This window comes from Periplaneta americana, chromosome 6 (genome assembly GCF_040183065.1).
Source record: "Periplaneta americana isolate PAMFEO1 chromosome 6, P.americana_PAMFEO1_priV1, whole genome shotgun sequence".
In the NCBI taxonomy this organism is placed as follows: Eukaryota; Metazoa; Arthropoda; class Insecta; order Blattodea; family Blattidae; genus Periplaneta; species Periplaneta americana.
In genome coordinates this window covers 67,084,641-67,105,753 of record NC_091122.1, presented here as the reverse complement: position 1 = coordinate 67,105,753, position 21,113 = coordinate 67,084,641, and the positions used below count along the sequence as shown (strand labels likewise).

The window sequence follows — 21,113 nt, the reverse complement described above, 5'->3', positions numbered from 1 at the left end:
CATTTGCAGCAAACAAGAGCCCCTGTATATATGCTACTTGTGGACAGTCTTGTGTAATTGTTGCCTACATACAGGTAGAATCGCATCAAGACTCGCTCCAAATTTTAATTTCGTATGTGTACGTACAAAAGAAGAGCTGGGATTTTGTCCACATTTCTTGCTTCTGTTTCTTAAAAAATGCTATAATGGAACATTAATACAATTAAAATGGCGTCGGAAACACAGACACTAAAACTACCAATTTCTCTGCCATAATCGTATTCTTTCAGACCCTCTCTAGAGATGGGGAGCCGTAAGTACGTTGACTGAACTATGACCGTGATAATATACATTTTGGTTAGGAACCCATGTCCGGAAATGTATCGTATCGGTACAAAATAAGTTTGAATATCGACTCTATTTCACATTTCACACTTCACTAGAGACAATGAAGATCTTCGTCTGACTCTACAGGTTTCTCGTAAACAAGGTTCTTCATGTGGCCTCAAAGGAAAAATATCAAGAGGACTTGAAACTGGCGACCGTGGTGGTCAAGAATTTGGACCACCTCAATCTATCCACCTTTCCCAGAAAGTTTGGTGGAGATGATCGTGGACGGCAAGGGAAAAGTGCGCGGCTATGCCATCATGTAGAAACCACATTTGCCCATATAGTGCCAGTGGCAAATCTTCACATAACTCTACATTTACCTCTTGCAGGAAGGTCAAGTACCTGGGACTCGTTAAGCGTTACTTGGAACCACTCTGGTAGTGCAAGAGTTCACTGTCTCTAGTGAAGTGGGAGATATAAAATCGATTCGATCTTCAAACTTGTTTTGTATCGAAACGGTACATTTCTAGAAATGGGTTGCTAATCAAAACCTTATCTACTCAGTCCCCTCTATAACTCATAGATGTTAATAATAGGAATTATAAAACACCCTGTATAACCATTTGCACACGCCACTAGACATTTAAATAAGTGTTGGATGTTCATGTCAGACGACGTACTTGTAGTTGTACGTACATTTTCTTTTCTTTTTTCTCAATGCGTCATCATATTCAGCCTCTTGCAGTTTGAATCTCTCGATCAGGTTTTCTACTAATTCTATGATAGGATATTTAATTTGTGTGATCGTCAGTTTCCCTTCTTCCATAAATTGGTCAGACTCTAGTGATATGCAGTGTGTTTCAATAAAGGCACCTCTAACTTACCTGGGTCTGCACACTGGGTCGTTTGTGTTTGGGTTCGATCCTGGGACCTCTACATAAGCAACTTTGATTTTCCACAGCCTTAACTTGGACAATTCAACGCTATCTCCGTGATCTCGTAGTCTCGGTAAGTCACTACCCGTTGAACTTGAATGTAATTCTGCATCTTTCATCGCCATTTTCTTACACAATGTAAATTCTTTGCCTACAAAGCGCAATATGGAATATGAATGCTGTGCCGTTGCCAGGCGAAAGTCTTTCATTATTACAAATTCTTTGTTACTTCTTGTTTGTTAAATAGATATTTCCTACCCAGTGAAATAATAAGTAGAAGGAGTTTTAATTGCTTTATTTTACGACGCTTTATCAACTGCTATGGTAATGCAGCTTCTCAGTGAAATGAGTCCAGTATCCGGCGCCGAAAGTGACCCAGTTGAGGGAAAACTTTTGGAAACCTCAAGCACGTAACGTATGCCAACCTGGATTTGAATAGGGGCTCGCTCGTTTCGCAATCAGATATGCTGTTACTCCACAGCAGTGGAATGTAGGTTTATTATTACAGAGTAAAGTTTATGGTTTTACTCGTCTCAAATATAAGAGAAGAAATTTTAACATTTTGGCGTAGAAAAGTTTGCCATATGATGTCTTTAACTGGAACGTGCGACACCATGACATTACATTGTTACAAACCGATTCACATTTATAATGAGTATAAAATTAATAATAGTAATATTATTATTAGAATTATTTTTATTAATTATCATTATTTTGAATTCGTGGAGCCACAGCCCGTAAAAGCCATGGCCGGCTGCTGGCATCACGTCTATACACCTCAACAGAGGTGAAAGATCATCAAACCAGATCAGAGTCATTGTGTGACTGCACATAATTCACTCAGTCGTTACAGCTGACGCTATGTTCCGTTAAAGTTTGTCGAGTGTGACGAAATTCGATATTCTCGACATTCACTTTGCAGAAGGAGGATTGTCGTATGTGTTCCACCTTCTTATACTCGTGAAATATTCGCTGTCCTCCACTCCTATTTCTTGATGTTTTAATAGCTTAAACTTCTGGCACTGATCTTGTCATTTCATGTGAAATAAGGGGAGTTTGTAATGTCTTGGTGGCCTCTCTCATGTCCGGACATAGCAAGACAACAGCAACTCTCCAAATTCATCAACATGCTGGGTACGCACTGGTTTCATACACTGGCCGAAATTTCGTGATAAAACGTTTTCCCCATGAGGACGCAAAGCGGCGCGGATTCTGTAACTCGAATCCGGAGTTTGATGTTTTAGGACACGTCTCTACGGCGCGGGATGTTCACAGTTTATAACCCCAGGCTTTTGTTTCATAAAACTCACTAATAATGTTAGTTAATAATATTATAACTCATAGAATAATTAATTCTTCTTCTTCATTTTTACTAGTAGGTCTACTTCATAGATGTTTCGACCATCTCAACTATTTTCCAGCTATTCATTCCTGTTTTGGATATGTTTTGACCAATTCCTTATTTCCATCTTTACTTACTTGCAAATGGCTTTTAAGGAAACCGGAGGTTCATTGCCGCCCTCAGAGAAGCCCGCTATCAGGCCCTATCCTGTGCAAGATTAATCCAGTCCCTATCATCATATTCCACATCACTCAAATCCGTTTGAATATTATTCTCCCATCTAAGTCTCGCCTCTTGAAAGGTCTTTTCCCGTCCAGACTCCCAACCAACACTCTATATACGTTTGTGGATTAACCCATACCTGCTACATGCTCTAGCCATCTCAAAAGTCTGGATTTAATATATCTAATTATGTCAGGTGAAGAATACAATGCGTGCAGTTCTGTGTTGTGTTGCTTTCTTAATTTTCCTGTAACTTCATTCCATTCACACCATATATTTTGCTAAGAAACTTATTCTCAAACACCCTTAATCTCTTGTTCCTCTCTTAAAGTGAGATTCCAAGTTTCACAACCATACAGATGAACCGGTAATATAACTGTTTTGTTAATTGTACCTTTCAGATTTTTTGGTATCACTCGTCTTACAAATAACACAGAGAAATGACTAGCCTAGTTTGACAAGTTCAAAATGGCCATTAAAGTAGGGATAGAGATTAAGGAAGGAAGCCCAATTTTTTTTTTTTTTTTTTTTTTTTTTTTTTCCAGAGCTGAGACTCATTTTTTTCCGCTAAGTCTCGCAAACATAACTCGCGGATCTTCTGCATGGCGCGCGAAGACTTGAATTTGCTGAATGGAACACTTTCGGTTAACCGATGCTTCGGTTGATCGGTATTCGGATAATTGATGCTCTAGTGTACATCGGTTTTTATGGGTGTCAAACCATTTTTACTAGGATTAATTGGATTTATTGAATGCAACCTGAACATCATATATGCCAGCCATTTTGCATATATGTATATATATATATATATATATATATATATATATATATATATATATCCGGCGTTTTACTTCTGTGTGCTAGGCTTTAGACTTTAAAGTGAGTGCCAAAATGTGTAAAAAATTTCTATGTATAACGGATAGTGATTCTAACCTGGCAGCGTTACTAGAGATGGGAACCGATTCGATTGTGGGAATTATTCAAAAAGAGAAATCAAATATTTAAGTAATATTGTGCTTTGGAATGATCCAGCAATTATGAAATCATGTATCTTTTGTATGGAAGCCACTAATTGGAAATCGAATTGGCTGAAAGAGCTGGAACGATAAAAAAAGCAGATTAGGTCTAAATTGGCTATTAAGAGAACTAGGGTCTATAAACACGAAAACTACTGATAGAATATAAAAACGAGAGGGCAAACGAAATTTCGAGGCAATATTTTTTAGTGATATTAGAGGCCTAGGATCAAAAAATACTATAGGAAATTTAAACAGTTTTGGGAACAGGAAAATTAAATTACACTAAATTCAAGGGAAGAGAGAACAGGAATGGCATGGTGGAGATTAGGTATCTGGAGGCTCAAGAATAAGAAAGGGAACGTAGAGAAGAGTAAATGTCCTTTGTGTGGACTAGCGGAAGACGCAATGCATATTGCGTTGATGTGTCAGGCAACGAATGATTTGAGAAACAGTTGGGTGGATAAGAAATGTCTACAAACAAAAGCTATAATAGCTTATAAAAAAAAGAATATTCCCCTAAACGCCAGCAATCTGAATATATAAGAAAAAATTATTTTTAGAGTTAAAATTAAATGGGAAAAGAAGGTCAAAGCTTTAACGGATATGGAATTATAAATATTGAGTAGTCGTACACGATAGTAAACTATGAGAAGTAGCCAATGGGGTTAACAGAATAATTAAAAAAAATTGTTATTATTATTATTATTATTATTATTATTAATATTATTATTATTTATTATGATTATTATTGTGGGCAATAGATTACACTTACAGGTCCAATATGTATTACTTTTTTGTAATAATTATATAGATAGTGATGGCGGATTAGAAACTGTTACATATCTAATCCGCCACGACGAGAACAAAGATTGATATAATATATATATATATATATATATATATATATTTATATACATAAATAAATAAGTAAATAAATAAATTATTAAATAAATATATAAATAAGTAAATGGATGAATAAATGAATGCATGAATAAATGAATGGTTGAAAAAATGAAGGAATGAATGAATGAGTGATTGAACGAATGAATGAATCAATGAATGAATAAATGTATAAATAAATTAATGAATAAATAAATAAATAAATATTATTTGTAGTTTGTATTGTGAAAACAAATTACTTTGTTTCTCTAGACAAAGATTATGAGCAATTATTATTATTATTATTATTATTATTATTATTATTATTATTATTATCATCTGCTTGTGTTCTCCTTTTTATTATTACCATTTTGTCAAGAATCTTTTACATTTGATACTAAGAAAAATTATTAATCCAATAAAACGTGATAAAGAAGTCATTTTAAACATCATTCGTGTTTAAAACCGATCCTTTTTAAAACTTACCGACATCACTACCTATAATCGATACTTTTTCAGGCTAGTCTTAAGCAGATTGACGATTTCTTTATCTGAGCCATCATAGGAAGGCCATACGTCACTCTTTTCGGATCCTAGTTACCCACAACACAACAAAGTATAGGCCTAGTGTCTCACGTGAAAAACGACACCCTATTAAATAGGAGAGGATTAAATTAAATCTTAACTTCACATACATTCTTTGCACAAATAAACTTTCACACAGCAATAGTTTAACAAATTACACGTAATAAAACACCAAATATATTAAATAATATTAAATTGTATTTTATCGGTACATATAACGATTTCGACAAAGAAATTAAAATGGATGAAATTCCACCTTGGGAATGTTTATCAAAAAAGACGGAATGAACCAGAAATGTTGGGGCACTGCCACTAACAGGAATGATAACTCTGACAGTGGATGTAGCACTTGCAGATATCTGCAGCCAAGAGCATTCCCGCCGCCGTGGCCGCCCAAATGAGAATTCCGCACACAATTCCTATGACAACGCAAAGTATCAACCCATTCGTAGTGGATGAGCTGTGAACAAAGGAATATTATGGCAAAATTAGTACATTCTAAACTGATTGGGAAAGGAGAAAGCCTACATCTACCAACAATTCCATGATGAGTACAATGCAACAAATTTAACTCTATCCAGACTTGGCGTGACTGATTACAGGGTGAAAGATAATAATTTCCAGAAATACTTCAGGATCTGCTCAGGTTCCCAGTAATGGGATTTAAAAGAGACCAGAGGTAACGCTCAACACAACTAGTTTTAATGGGAGGTCCAGAGGGAATGAGAGCTGTAACTTCTAGCCTCTAGTACAGGCCTCAATGGTGTATATGCGGACTCTTTACTATATATAGCCACAAATGATTTTCACTAATTCTTCAAATTATGTGATATTAAATAGATATCGAACGTTTACTCAAAGACGTTAATATGTACAGATAAGGAAATAAAATTTGGATCTCCCTTATTGCTTACGTTTCGCTTACAACACACTGAGCATTTGCAGCAAACAAGAACCCCTGTATATATGCTACTTGTGGACAGATTTTGTGAACTTGTTGCCTACATACAGGTAGAATTCATCAAGACTCGCTCCAAATTTTAATTCCGTATCTTTAAGTACAAGAGAACTGCTGGGATTTTTCCATCCTTCTTCCTTCTGTTTCTTAAAAATGCGATAATGGAACATTAATACAATCAAAATAGCGGCGGACACACAGGCACTAAAAACTACCAATTTCTCTGCCATAATCTTAATCTGTCACACCCTTTCAAGAGATAAGGATCCGTCAGTTCGTTGACTGAACTATGACCGTGATATTATACAGGGTATTTCGTAATTCCTATTATAAAATTCTAGGGCTGGCAGAGGGCACTAAGTAGATAATATTTTGGTTAGGAATCCATGTCCGGACATGTATCCTTCTGATACAAATTAAGTTTGAATATTGAGTCTACTTCACATCTCCCACTTCGCTAGAGACAATAAAAATCTTCCCCCGACTCTACATGATTCTCATAAACAAGGTTCTTCATGTGGCCCCAAAGGTAAATATCGAGAGGAGTTAAATCTGGCAATCGTGGTGGGCAAGGAGTTGGACCACCTAGACCTATCCACCTCTCCCCGAATGTTTGCTAGAGATGTTCGTGGATGGCGAGTGAAAAGTGCGTGGCTGCGCCATCCTGTAGGAGTCACATTGGCTGACGTAGTGCCAATGGCAACTCTTCAAGTAACTCTACCAGTGCCTCTTTCAGGAAGGTCAGGTACCTGGGACTCGTTAGGCGGTACGTGGGACCACTCTGGTTGTGCAAGAGTTCATTGTCTCTAGTGAAGTGAGAGATGTAAATTCGATTCGATCTTCAAACTTGTTTTGCACTCGAAACGATACATTTCCAGACATGGGTTCCTAATGGAAACCTTATGTACTTAGTCCCCTCTATAACTCCTAGATTTTAATAATAGGAATTATGAAACTCCCTGTATAACAATTTGTTCACGTCAGTAGACATTGAAATAAGTGTTGGAAGTTCATGTCAGACGACGTACTTGTAGTTGTGCGTACATTTTCTTTTCTTTTTTCTCAATGCGTCATCATATTCAGCCTCTTGCAGTATCAATCTCTCGATCTGGTTTTCCACTAATTCTATGATAGGATATTTAATTTGTGTGATCGTCAGTTTCCCTTCTTCCATAATTTGGTCAGACTCTAGTGATATGCAGTTTGTTTCAATACAGTCACCTCTAACTTACCTGGATCTGCACCCTGGTACGTTTGTGTTTGCGTTCGATCCTGGGACCTCCACATAAGAAAGTTTGATTTTCCCCAGCCTTAACTTTGACAATTCATCACTATCTCTGTGATCCCGTAGTCTCGGTAAGTCACTATCCGTTGAACTTGAATGTAATTCTGTATCTTTCATCGCCATTTTCTTACACAATGTAAATTCTTTGCTTACAAAGCGCAATATGGAATATGAATGCTGTGCCGTTGCCAGGCGAAAGTCTTTCATTATTATAAATTCTATGTTACTTCTTATTTGTTAAACAGAATTTTCCTATCCAGTGAAATAATAAGTAGAAGGATTATTAATTGCCTTATTTTACGACGCTTTATCAACTGCTATGGTAATGCAGCTTCTGAGTGAAATGAAGGTGAAAATGCCAGCGAAATGAGTCCGGTGTCCGGTGCCGAAAGTTACCCAGCATTTGCTCTTAATTTGTTAAGAGAAAACCCTGAAAAAAAAAAAACCTCAAGTACGTGACGTGTGCCAACAAAGATTTGAACATGGGCTCGCTTGTTTCACAGTCAGATATGCTGTTACTCCACAGCAGTGGATTGTAGGTTTATTATTATACAGTAGCTTTATGATTTTGACTCGTCTCAAATAAAAGGGAAAAAATTTTGACATTTTGGCTTAGAAAAGATGGTCATATCATGTCTTTAACTGGAACGTGCGACACCATGACACTACAGATGTTATTAATTTATTTAGAAAGTCGTCGTAATTCAAGTGAGGCAAGAAGATGTACCGTCAATGTTTTCCGCAATGAAGGTTACCTAATCGGGAAACTTTTTTAGCGGTTTGTCAATGATTATTATAAATAGGAGTCTCTTAACTCATTTTGAAAATCACCACAAACAGAAATTTCTTTAAAAATGATACTGCTTTATGGAAACAGGAGAGATTAAAATGTTGCATTTAAAAAAAGTTCGTGTGATTTTGTGCAGTAAACCATTATTGTTTAATTTTTAGCCGTAGGTACAATAAAAAACGGACCAATATTTTTTTATTTTACTTGATTATTTAACGACTCTGTATCAACTACGAGTTATTTAGCGTCGATGGGTTTGGTGATGGCGAGATAGTATTCGGCGAGATGAGGCCGAGTATTCGCCATAGATTACCTGACATATGCCTTACGGTTGGGGAAACTCGGAAAAAACCCAACCAGGTAATCAGCCCAAGCGGGATTCGAACCCTTACCCGAACGCAACTCCGGATCTGCATGCAAGCGCCATAGCCGACAGAGCTACGCCAGTAGCCCTGGACCTATATTGCCAATATACTTACTTATATACTTACTTACTTACTTACTGGATTGTAGGAATCCGGAGGTTCATTGCCGCCCTCACATAAGCCCGCCATTAGTCACTGTCCTGAGCAAAATTAATCCAGTCTCTATCATCATATCCCACCTCCATCAGATCCATTTTAATATTATCTTCCCATCTACGTCTCGGACTCCCCAAAGGTCTTTTTCCCTACGACCTCCCAACTAACACTCTATATGCATTTCTGGATTCGCCCATATGTGCTACATGCCCTGCCCATCCCAAACGTCTGGATTTAATGTTCCTAATTATGTCAGATGAAGATACAATGCGTGCAGTTTTGCGTTGTGTAACTTTCTCAATTCTCCTGTAAGTTCATCCTTCTTAGCCCCAAATATTTTCCTAAGAACCTTATTCTCAAACACCCTTAATCTCTGTTCCTCTCTCAAAGTCAGAGTCCATGTTTCACAATCATACAGAACAACCGGTAATATAACTGTTTTATAAATTCTAACTTTAAGATTTTCTGACAGCAGACTAGATGACAAAAGCTTCTCAACCGAATAATAACATGCATTTCCCAATTTTTTTCTGCGTTTAATTTCCTCCCGTGTGTCATTTATATTTGTTATTGTTGCTACGAGATATTTGAATTTTTTACTTCTTCGAAGGATAAATCTCCAATTTTTATATTTCCATTTCGTAGAATATTTTGTTCACGATACATAATCATATAGCCTACTTTGTCTTTCGAGGTTTACTTCCAAACCTATCGCTTCAAGTAAATGTTCCGTCTTGTCCCTAATAGTTTGTGGATTTCTCCTAACATATTCACGTCATTCGCATAGACAAGAAGCTGATGTATCCCATTCAATTCTAAACCCTCTCTGCTATCCTGAACTTTTCTAATGGCATATTTCCATCTTAAAATAATTTATTAGTTGACAAAATTCTGTTTCATAATGTTCTTTACTTACTAATAAATAATTATTTTACTAACATCATTAATTTATCATTGATTTATTCTAGTTTCATGGTTTGTGTTTTGGTTGATTTTTGCATTACATACTTCAACATAGTCTACTGCCATGTCAACAGTACGTTGACAAATCCTTGGAAGACGCCGGACTTCATCTGCAACGTCATTTCTGAATCTATTTTTCACTGATCGTTCTAAAGCTGTTCGTATGCGAACTCTTGATTGAAAGCGAATGCCTCTCTTCCATCCACCTTGCAATAGTTCGGTATGATAGGACTTCTCTCCCGAAAGCTTCTTGTAATGCCATGCCGTAAAGCACTGGGTTACATATTTTCCTCTTGCAACTTGTATATTTATGAAGCATCTTTGTTCATACTTACTGAACATTTTTATGGCGGTATTACTTAATACAATTCAGAAACAGGCCCTATATTCACAAAATATAGTTACCGGTATTTACAGACTCTCAATATTCCACATTCAGGCTATGCAACAATCGCTTTTCTATTACGTACCAAAAAATTCTGATGCTTACCGCTAGGAGCGCCTATTTACAATATTGTTACCATTACTATTATCGAATGCCCTAGTAAAATTGTCATTTATCAAATGGAGTAAACATTATTATTTTGAAATGAAAAATAGAGGCCCGTGACATAGACAAATACAAGCACGACCACGATAAGAACTATGACAAGGACAATAAGGATCACTACAAAGAACTCGCCCACGACAGCGACCACGATAAGGATTATGACAAAGATAACAAGGACTAAGACAAAGACTAGGACCACGATAGGGACCATGACAAATACAACAATACTACCATAATTGCCTTAAAAAGACAACAATCACTACGATAAGGACCATTAAAAGCAAACGGACCACGATAAGGACGATGACAAAGGCAACAGGGACCACGATAAGGACCATGATCAGATCAACGACAAGGACCACAAGGATCACGACAAAGACCACGATAAGGACCACAACAATAATCACGATAAGGACCACAAGCACCACAACAAGGAACACAAAGGCCACGGTTCTTGTTGTGGCCCATGTTCTCATTCTTGTCGTGGTTCATGTCGTGGGCCTTATCGTGATTCTTTTCCTGATCCTTATTGTGATCCATGTCCTTGACCATGTTGTAATGTTTTATCGTAGTTCTTATTATCTTTGTCATGGTCCTTATCCTTGTAGTCTTGTCGTTGTCCTTATCATGGTCCTCGTTGTCTTTTTCTGGTCCTTATACCGATCCTTGTTCCTTAATGCTGGTCATTTTCACGATCCTTATAGTGGTCGTGGTCCTTGTCGTGGTCCTTATCGTGGTCTATGTGGTGGTCCTTGTTTTTGCCCTTGTCATGGTACTTATAGCGGTCCTTGTTTTGTCATGGTTCTTACATGGTCCTTTTTCCTCTAGTCCTTACCGTGATCGTAGTCCTTGTTGCGAACTTTACCGTGATAATTGACGAGATCCATGTCATGGTCCTTATTGTAGTGATTTTTATGGTCCGTTTTGTAGTACTTATCATGATCCTTATCGTGTTCCTTACCGTTGTCCGTGTTGTGATTCTTATCGTTGTTCTTGTCTTTATCCTTGTCGTTATTCTTGTCGTAGTCTTTATCGTAGTCTTGTTATCTTTGTCATGGTCCTTATCGTAATCCTTATTGTTTTGTCACGGTCCTTCTCGTGGTCCTAGTTGTCTTTTTCAGGGACCTTATAGTGGTCATGACCCTTGTCGTGATCTTTATTCTGGTTTTTATCGTGGTCCATATCGTGATCCTTATCGTGTTCCAGTCATTGTTCTTGTCTTTTTCCTTATAGCGGTCCTTATCGTCTTTGCCGTGGTCTTTGTTGTCTTTCTCATGATCCTGATCGTGGCGTGGTCCTTGTCATGATCCTTTTCATGGTCCTTATTGTGATCCATATAGCGTTCCTTATAGTGATCCTTGTCGTTGTGATTGTCGAGATCCATATCATGATCCTTGTCGTGTCGTTTTTGCCCTTGTCATGGTCCTTATAATGATCCTTTTTGCCTTATTGCCTTTATCTTGGTCCTTATTGTCTTTCTCACAATCCTTATCGTGGTCTTGGTCCTTGTGATCCTTGTAGTGGTACTTGTCATAGTCCTTATCATGATACTTATCGCATGACTTCTCGTTCTTCTCTTTGTCCTTGTCATGATTCTTGTTGTAGTTTTCGTAGTCCTTTATAGTGATCTTTGTTGTCTTTTTCGTGGTCCTTATACTGGTCCTTATATAATCCTTGTTGTCTTTGTCACGTTCCTACTTTTTTGTGCTTTTTCGGCGACTGTATGTTGGTACACTTCAATGTGGGCACCTTTCGTAGCTTGACAGATTTAAATACGTCTTCCTGCATGATTACGTCATTATCGTGTGAATCGCGTTATAAAACTTGGGACTTTGCACCACCAAGACTCGTATCATTCTTTTTTTGGGGAAATGTACATACAGTATATAAGTTGTAAATTAAACCATTATTTTGTATGGCGTGTGGCATTATATGGGGCAGAAACGTAGACATTACAACGAAGTGAAGAGAAGCGAATGGAAGCATTTGAAATGTGGATATGGAGAAGAATGGAATGTGTGAAGTGGGCAGACAGAATAAGAAATGAAGCTGCGTTGGAAAGAGTGGGTGAAGAAAGAATGATGGTGAAACTGATCAGGAAGAGGAAAAGGAATTGGTTGGGTTACTGGTTGAGAAGAAACTGTCTACTGAAGGATGCACTGGAAGGAATGGTGAACGGGAGAAGAGTTCGGGACAGAAGAAGGTATCAGATGATAGACGACATTAAGATATATGGATCATATAAGGAAACGAAGAGAAAGGCAAAAAATAGGAAAGATTGGAGAAAGCTGGGTTTGCAGTGAAAGACCTGCCCTTGGACAGAACACTAGATGAATGACCCATTAACTGAACATCATTGCACCTCGCAAATAATTATGCAAATGCTATCTTTAGATTTAAATCTTCCAAGTACCTAGTTATTTATCTCAGTCAGTCAAGTTCAACTGTTCTTGAACACGATGTTCTTATATGGTTTGTTTACAAGCAACATTACTGTGTCAAGGACTCTTCGAATTTCTTATAGTCGATATCCATTGAACTTCACAGTTCACAGCCTAAACTTTCGCTTCCTAGTGTTGATAAATTGATAATGGGCTACTGATGGTTTGAGGAGAAGGAAAATCTTGGAAACCTGTTCCAAGTTCATCATTTTCCGCTATGATTTTATAATGGATTCTCCGGTATCTGAAAGCAGATTTGTAGCTTCAGAAACTAATATTTCCGCTATATGATGTCACATAATAAAACTGGATCTTTACACAATTTTCCTTTCAAACATTTGAATATTTATACTTTTCGGATTAGCTACAGTATAATGACTAGACATCGGATGTTTAGGAAAATGCCTACTTTATTTCAATGTTCATACTCAAAGACTTTTAGTAAATTCACGAATCATGAGAAATGAAGCATTCTGATGAAGTTAGATTTTGTTTTTGCCGTTTACTCCTTTTTTGCCGTTTACTCCTTTTTTGCCGTTTATTCCTTTTTTGCTTTAATAAGTACTTTTTTTGCCCTTTTTTGCTTTTATATGTACTTTTTTGCCTTTTTCTTTATATGACTACTCACTCAACAATACTGCACTTATTTTTGCGTCCAAAAATAAGGAAATTGCAGTTCTTATAATAGCCATACAAATTGATGTAAATGTTTCAGGAAAGGCCCATTTTTATGTTCAAAAGAAGTTCAGAAATCAAATTCTAAAAATATTGCGTATGTTGTTAATTCGGAATTGAAAACATTATATCCAAATGGTGCTGAAGACCAATGAGTAGGGGAGAGTTGGGTAGTATCGGACATCGGGTAATATCGGACAGTGCGTTTCTTTCATCTACCACCATATGGTAGTACCTGAATGACATGGTTACGTTTCTCTATGCGACATCACAGGAACGTTACCATGTCAATCAGGTACTATCATCGTGTGGTAGATGAAAGGAACTCACTGTCCGATATTACCCGATGTCCGATACTATCCGACTCTCCGCTACTGTTATTGTTAACAGATGCGGCGGCATATATGATTGCAGGAGGTCAACTTTTGAAGCCATTTTACCCCAATCTCAAACAACCTGAAAGCTAGAATTTATAATGTTGTGCTCCAGGGCCGGGTGTATAGGGGATGGTGGACGGGTCCAGGGTTCTTGGGTTAGCTGTCCACCAATCCTAAGACCTACACTAAGGACCCCGAGTTGCGGAAGTTAAGATTAGATTTTGGAGGAGTATAGGACGGTAGGTAGTACAACACAAAGGAATAAGTCACTATAAAATGATGATGATAATAATAATAATAATAATAATAATAATAATAATAATAATAATAATAATAATAATAATAATATAAAATTGAATAAAATATAAACCAAATAACTTAGTAAATTGGTAAATTGAAAGGTTTTGTTAGGGTTTACTTTACAATAGGTCGTTAGTTAACGGCAATGAATTGAATACCCTTTTCTCATAACACAGTTTGAATTTGAAAAGAAAATGTAATAAATCTGGCTGTGTTATCAAACAATTATTCACTTACAAATTGTTGCCTTCACGGCGACGACAGTGCACCAAGGTAGTGATTGATGACGCTTCCAATCTTATACCAAAGAAAGGCTTTAGAACTTAAAGTTCCTATACCCGTTAAGTAATAAAGTAAATACTTTTTAACTATACGTGATACTTTCCTAAGTATCAAAAGTAAACATTAAGTAAAACTTTCTAAGTGTCAAAATTACACTGAATAATACAAGTAAGTTAAATATTTCGAAGTATCAAAATTAAATATTAAGTAAAACTTTGTAAGTGTCACAATTACACTGAATAATACAACTAAGTTAAATATTTCGAAGTATCAAAATTAAATATTAAGTAAAACTTTGTAAGTGTCACAATTACACTGAATAATACAACTAAGTTAAATATTTCAAAGTATCAAAATTAAACATTAAGTAAAACTTTCTAAGTGTTAAAATTACAGTGAATAATACAAGTAATTTAAATATTTCAAAGTATCAAAATTAAACATTAAGTAAAACTGTGCAAGTGTCAAAATTACACTGAATAATACAAGTAAGTTAAATATTTCAAAGTATCAAAATTAAACATTAAGTAAAACTGTGCAAGTGTCAAAATTACACTGAATAATGCAAGTAAGTTAAATATTTCAAAGTATCAAAATTAAACATTAAGTAAAACTGTGCAAGTGTCAAAATTACACTGAATAATGCAAGTAAGTTAAATATTTCAAAGTATCAAAATTAAACATTAAGTAAAACTGTGCAAGTGTCAAAATTACACTGAATAATGCAAGTAAGTTAAATATTTCAAAGTATCAAAATTAAACATTAAGTAAAACTGTGCAAGTGTCAAAATTACATTGAATAATACAAGTAAGTTAAATATTTCAAAGTATCAAAATTAAACGTTGAGTAAAACTGTGCAAGTGTCAAAATTACACTGAATAATGTAAGTAAGTTAAATATTTCAAAGTATCAAAATTAAACATTAAGTAAAACTGTGCAAGTGTCAAAATTACACTGAATAATGCAAGTAAGTTAAATATTTCAAAGTATCAAAATTAAACATTAAGTAAAACTGTGCAAGTGTCAAAATTACACTGAATAATGCAAGTAAGTTAAATATTTCAAAGTATCAAAATTAAACATTAAGTAAAACTGTGCAAGTGTCAAAATTACATTGAATAATACAAGTAAGTTAAATATTTCGAAGTATCAAAATTAAACGTTGAGCAAAACTTTCCAAGTGTCAAAATTACACTGAATAATACAAGTAAGTTAAATATTTCAAAGTAACAAAATTAAACATTAAATAAAACTGTCTAAGTGTCAAAATTACACTGAATAATACAAGTAATACAAGTAAATTAAATATTTCAAAATTAAAAGGTTTAAAAAATAAGTTTGAGAACTCGGATGTAAAGCACGTCCCTACGCCTGCTCCTGGCTTCTAGCTCTTGTTCAACGTCTTCTTGAGAATGCTTCGCTGAACAAATTCTAAACCCCATAAGTCACATTTTTATACTAATTTCAAATATTAATTCCCGCTAAACAACACCGTAGCGTCCTACCTACCATTGGTCAATTAATTCACATAAAAAGTCGTCTATGAGAAAAGGTTTACAATTGGCTTATTTATGCCCCTCAGGCCGACACGTGTAGTCCGTATTTGCTAACAACCACAGAATGGCAGAATTCTCTCTTCCTCTTATCTTTGAACATGTCCAGGATGACGTGGTATCCGTTTACGTGATACATCATGCGGTTATGAGTTGGCATCTGAGTGACAATACAAAACAGAGGATGACGCTTCCTCTACTTACCTATCTTAGTCAGAAAAGAACACCGTCCAACTCAAATATGTCTTATACTCTCAATGTAACTTTTTAAATAGAATATTAAGGGAATTTCAGGTATTTTGAGTACACGTGTGGACCGTGAGACAAGGTTGGAGCATCACAATAAAACAGTTATATTACCGGTTGTTTGTATGGTTGTGAAACTTGGACTCTCACTTTGAGAGAGGAACAGAGGTTAAGGGTATTCGAGAATAAGGTGCTTATGAAAATATTTGGGACTAAGAGGGATGAAGTTACAGGTAAATCGAGAAAGTTACATAACGTAGAACTGCAGGCATTGTAATCTTTACCTGACATAATTAGGAACATTAAATCCAGACGTTTGAGATGGGCAGGGCATGTAGCACATATGGGCGAATCCAGAAATGCATATAGAGTGTTAGTTGGGAGGCCGGAGGAAGAAGATCTTTGGGGAGGCCGAGACGTAGATGGGAGGATAATATAAAATTGGACTTGAGGGAGGTGGGATATGATGGTAGAGACTGGATTAATATTGACCAGGATAGGGGCTTATGTGAGGGCGGCAATGAACCTGCGGGTTCCTTAAAAGCCATTTGTTCTGTTTCACACACTTAACTAGTCTTGTCCATGGCCTGCATCTAGTTGCTGAGGAAGTAAGGAAGTTGTTTGCATACTTTAATTTCATGGGTTAAAAAAGTTTTTCTTAAATCCACTTCAAGGATTAGTATATTCAGAGAGAATTTAACCTGACACTCCCCTACCCCCTGCACAGACGTACGTATATGTCAGCTGAGTTCAAGCTCCCTGTCCATAGATCTAATGCAGAGCGGATGACAGTTCGGTGCCAGGTATTCGATAAACAACTTACAGTGTCATTCACAGTTTAATATATGTTATTAATTTACGAGAAGTCGTCGTAATTCAAGTGAGGTAAGAAAATGTACCGTCAATGTTTTCCGCAATAAAGGTTACCTAATCGGCGAACTTTTGTAGCAGTTTCTCAAAGATTATTAGAAATAGGAATCTTTTACCTCATTTCGAAAATCACACAAACAGAAATTTCTTTAAAAATGGTACTGTTTTATGGAAGCAAGAGAGATTAAAATGTTGCATTAAAAAAAAGTGCAGTAAACCATTACCCATTGTTTATTTTTTAGACGTAGGTACAATAAAAAATGGACCAATATTTATTTTATTTTGCTTGGTTATTAAACGACTCTGTATCAACTACGAGGTTATTTAGCGTCGATGGGTTTGATGATAGCGAGATAGTATTTGGCGAGATGAGGCCGAGGATTCGCCATAGATTACCTGACATATGCCTTACGGTTGGGGAAACTCGGAAAAACCCAACCAGGTAATCAGCCTAAGCGGAATTCGAACCCGTACCCGAACGCAACTCCTGATCGGCAGGCAAGCGCCTTAGCCGACAGAGCTACGCCAGTGGCCCTGGACCAATATTGCCAATATACTTACTTACTTATTTACTTACTTACTTACTTACTTACTTACTTACTTACTGGCTCTAGGAACCCGGAGGTTCATTGCCGCCCTCACATAAGCCCGCCATTAGTCACTATCCTGAGCAAGATTAATCCAGTCTCTATCATCATATCCCACTTCCATCAGATCCATTTTAATATTATCTTCTCATCTACGTCTCGGCCTCCCTGAAGGTCTTTTTCCCTCCGGCCTCCCAACTAACACACTATATGCATTTCTGGATTCGCCCATATGTGCTACATGCCCTGCCCATCTCAAACGTCTGGATTTAATGTTCATAATTATGTCAGGTGAAGAATACAATGCGTGCAGTTTTACGTTATGTAACTTTCTCGATTTACCTGTAACTTCATCCCTCTTAGTCCCAAATATTTTCCTAAGCACCTTATTCTCAAACACCCTTAACCTATGTTCCTCTCTCAGAGTGAGAGTCCAAGTTTCACAACCATAAAGAACAACCGGTAATATAACTGTTTTATAAATTCTAACTTTCAGATTTTTTGACAGCAGACTGGATGATAAAAGCTTCTCAACCGAAGAATAACAGGCATTGTCCATATTTATTCTGTGTTTAATTTCCTCCCGAGTATCATTTATATTTGTTAATGTTGCTCGAAGATATTTGAATTTTTCCACCTCTTCAAAGGATAAATTTTCAATTTTTATATTTCCATTTCGTAGAATATTCTCGTCACGAGACATAATCGTATACTTTGTCTTTTCGGCATTTACTTTCAAACCTATCTTTTTACTTGCTTCAAGTAAAATTCCCAATATTATTAAATAAAGTGCAAATTTACCATAAAGTTCTATTAATCAGATTGAAAGTTTCTATTTGCTGCTCGCTTTTTGTAAAGAACGGTCCGCCCCTGCATTAGAACAGAGCATCTGTTTTGTACCGATATGTGTGTATCCGCTTGAGCTGTGCCGTATATTTGTAAACTCCCTCCTCCCCATCCAGCAACGTTTCCAAACGCCTAATATTTTAAACTTTAATAATTAGTTAAATATTACAATTAGAAAAAAATTGCGAGGACATTTTTTCTTCCTTATAACATAAAGAATCATCAGTTAAAATAATGGCACTTCTACCCCTTACACCCTGTATAACAGAGAAACTACTTTTCCAATGCATTTTGTTAAGTTACTTATAATCTTATGGATGTTTACTTTATTAATTACGTGTGAATCAATATAGTTTTAATGCCTTTTATTGCTCTATTTTTGTTGCTTTTAGAGCCCATATATGCGCCTTATAACTTCCGATGTCTAATAATGACACACATCCATGTTACGTGTTAACATTCTATTATTTTAATTCTAATCTCAAATGAACGTCGTTTCAGTAAAATCACCAGATTATGTAAGTCTCTCCACATGACTGTCTTCCCCTTCCATAGTAAAAGAATGCCTTATCGATGTAGATTCTTCAAGGAGAAGGGGCAAAGCCATTCATCTGTTGTGATTCATTCAGTTTATCACAGACAAGGAACTGAAGAACAAGCGCTTAACAATGTGGCAGATGTATGCAGTGACAGCAGAGTTACTAGTGGTTACGTTTTTTACTATTAGTAATATTTTTGTACCAGTGAAAAGGTAAGAGAATCAAATGCGTTTATCAATGTCTGGGCTTGCTGCACTTGAAAGTATAGAACTGGGAATTTGTTGAAAACTAGTCATATAAACACACATATTATATAGTTTATCATTCAATCTACACTTATAATTAATTGAAGAGGTGGATTCCAAAACCAACTAAGTCAAAACACTACTTTTTTCAGGAGAGCGATAAAATTGAAATAATTATTTTGGAGCTGATTATCTGAGTAATTTATGTTGTACCTCATCCGTCCTAACATAGATATGACATTACGAAATATCTGTGGCTTTTACGTTTATATCTTACAATTTATAGGCGCATGTTTTTTTTTTTCAAAATTGTACTAACAAGAAGAGGACACGCTCTGTATATCACCGAATGGAATAAGACTGTGTAAGATGAAAGTACAAGAAGTACTGTTTAAAGTCATACCTGGTATGGGTGGCCAATCACCCCTCGTTTTGGAAATATTGGCCATTGTTTGTGACAAAATTCCGTTAGGTGCTCAATAGGGACGCGTTAGACTGTGTAACAGCGTAGCCCATATGGTTGGATGCTGAGTTGTTATCCAGGCAACCTAAATTCGAATCTTAACTGGTTCTATATTCTTTTTCTTTTAATAATGATTAATATTGTGATCACAGTTATCTATTTACATATATCATATTCCTCAATGTATTGAACGCTTCATCATGTTTTAAACAAATTATAATTAACTAACCTTGTATTGTAAAGGATAAACAATGAAATATTACTTATGTAGGCAGATAAGATGTGTCACTGGTGTCTGTTCTGTTTCTGTAGCAGCTATTCCACTTCATTTTGTACCCGATTCATTATGATAAATGTTATAAAAACACACAAACATACATATTTCCTGCACCATGCACAGCAAATGAAAGAAGGTTGTCCACAGTCACACACATTTTTCCGCACTTCTACTGCGAAACAGATATCATTCACATTCACAAACACTTCCCATTCGTTTATTAATGTTGATGCATACCACGCATATTTCAACATGGCTTTGAATATAGGAGCTGACAACTGAAAGTGAATAAAAAAAATAAAAAAATAAATAAATAATAATAATAATAATCTTTAAAAAATGAGAAGGCATTAGGATTCGAACTCAGGTTGCCTGGATGATAACTCAGCATCCAACCATATGAGCTACGCCGTTACACAGTCTGTTTTCCTATTAGACACCTAACGGAAGTATGTCACAAACAATTGCCAATATTTCCAAAACGAGGGGTCATTAGCCACCCATACCAGGTATGACTTTAAACAGTACGTCTTGTACTTTCATGTCACAAAATCTTATTTAATTCGGTGATATACAGATCGTGTCCTCTCCTTGTAAGTCATGACTTAGTTTGATTTTGAAAAAAAATCAGAATATTTCCCTATACTGGGTAATTCAAGTATGCTGTGTTAACTCAAAAAAATGTTGCATCTATTTATTACTAAATACTGCAACATTTTACATGTTAGTTTTAACATGGAATATTACATTTTCCATTTACAGAAATAAAGAATTGAATTGTAAATGCTGTGTTAACTGAAAAAAATATTACGCTGTAGATATTATGACAAATACTTTAACTTATTACGTCCTATTAGTTGTAACGTAGATTTTACACTTTACATTTACAAAAATTGAAAATGATTGAATTGAATATTGCAATGTTCTATTTCCACTGAAATTGAAATCTAACTTATTTATTACTACACTAATTGAACTTAATATGTACAGTAGTGGTAAAAAAAACCGGACCGACCCTTGTAACTGATACAAAAGAATCCTGTGCTGTGTATT

The 21,113-nt window shown here is 35.9% G+C and overlaps 1 protein-coding gene across 2 annotated transcripts in view; it reads left to right on the top strand.

The window, feature by feature from the left end:
- Positions 1-21,113, top strand: part of LOC138701410 (spermine oxidase-like) — a 213,356-nt gene that overhangs the window by 139,658 nt on the left and 52,585 nt on the right. The window contains exon 1 of one of the 2 annotated variants that reach the window (XM_069828268.1): positions 19,145-19,287. The exons of the other annotated variant lie outside the window; for it this stretch is intronic. Within the exon in view, the coding sequence (XP_069684369.1) occupies positions 19,205-19,287 (83 nt within the window). The 5' untranslated portion in view covers positions 19,145-19,204. Of the gene's footprint in view, positions 1-19,144; positions 19,288-21,113 lie in introns of those variants that run through there. 2 annotated transcript variants of the gene reach the window in all.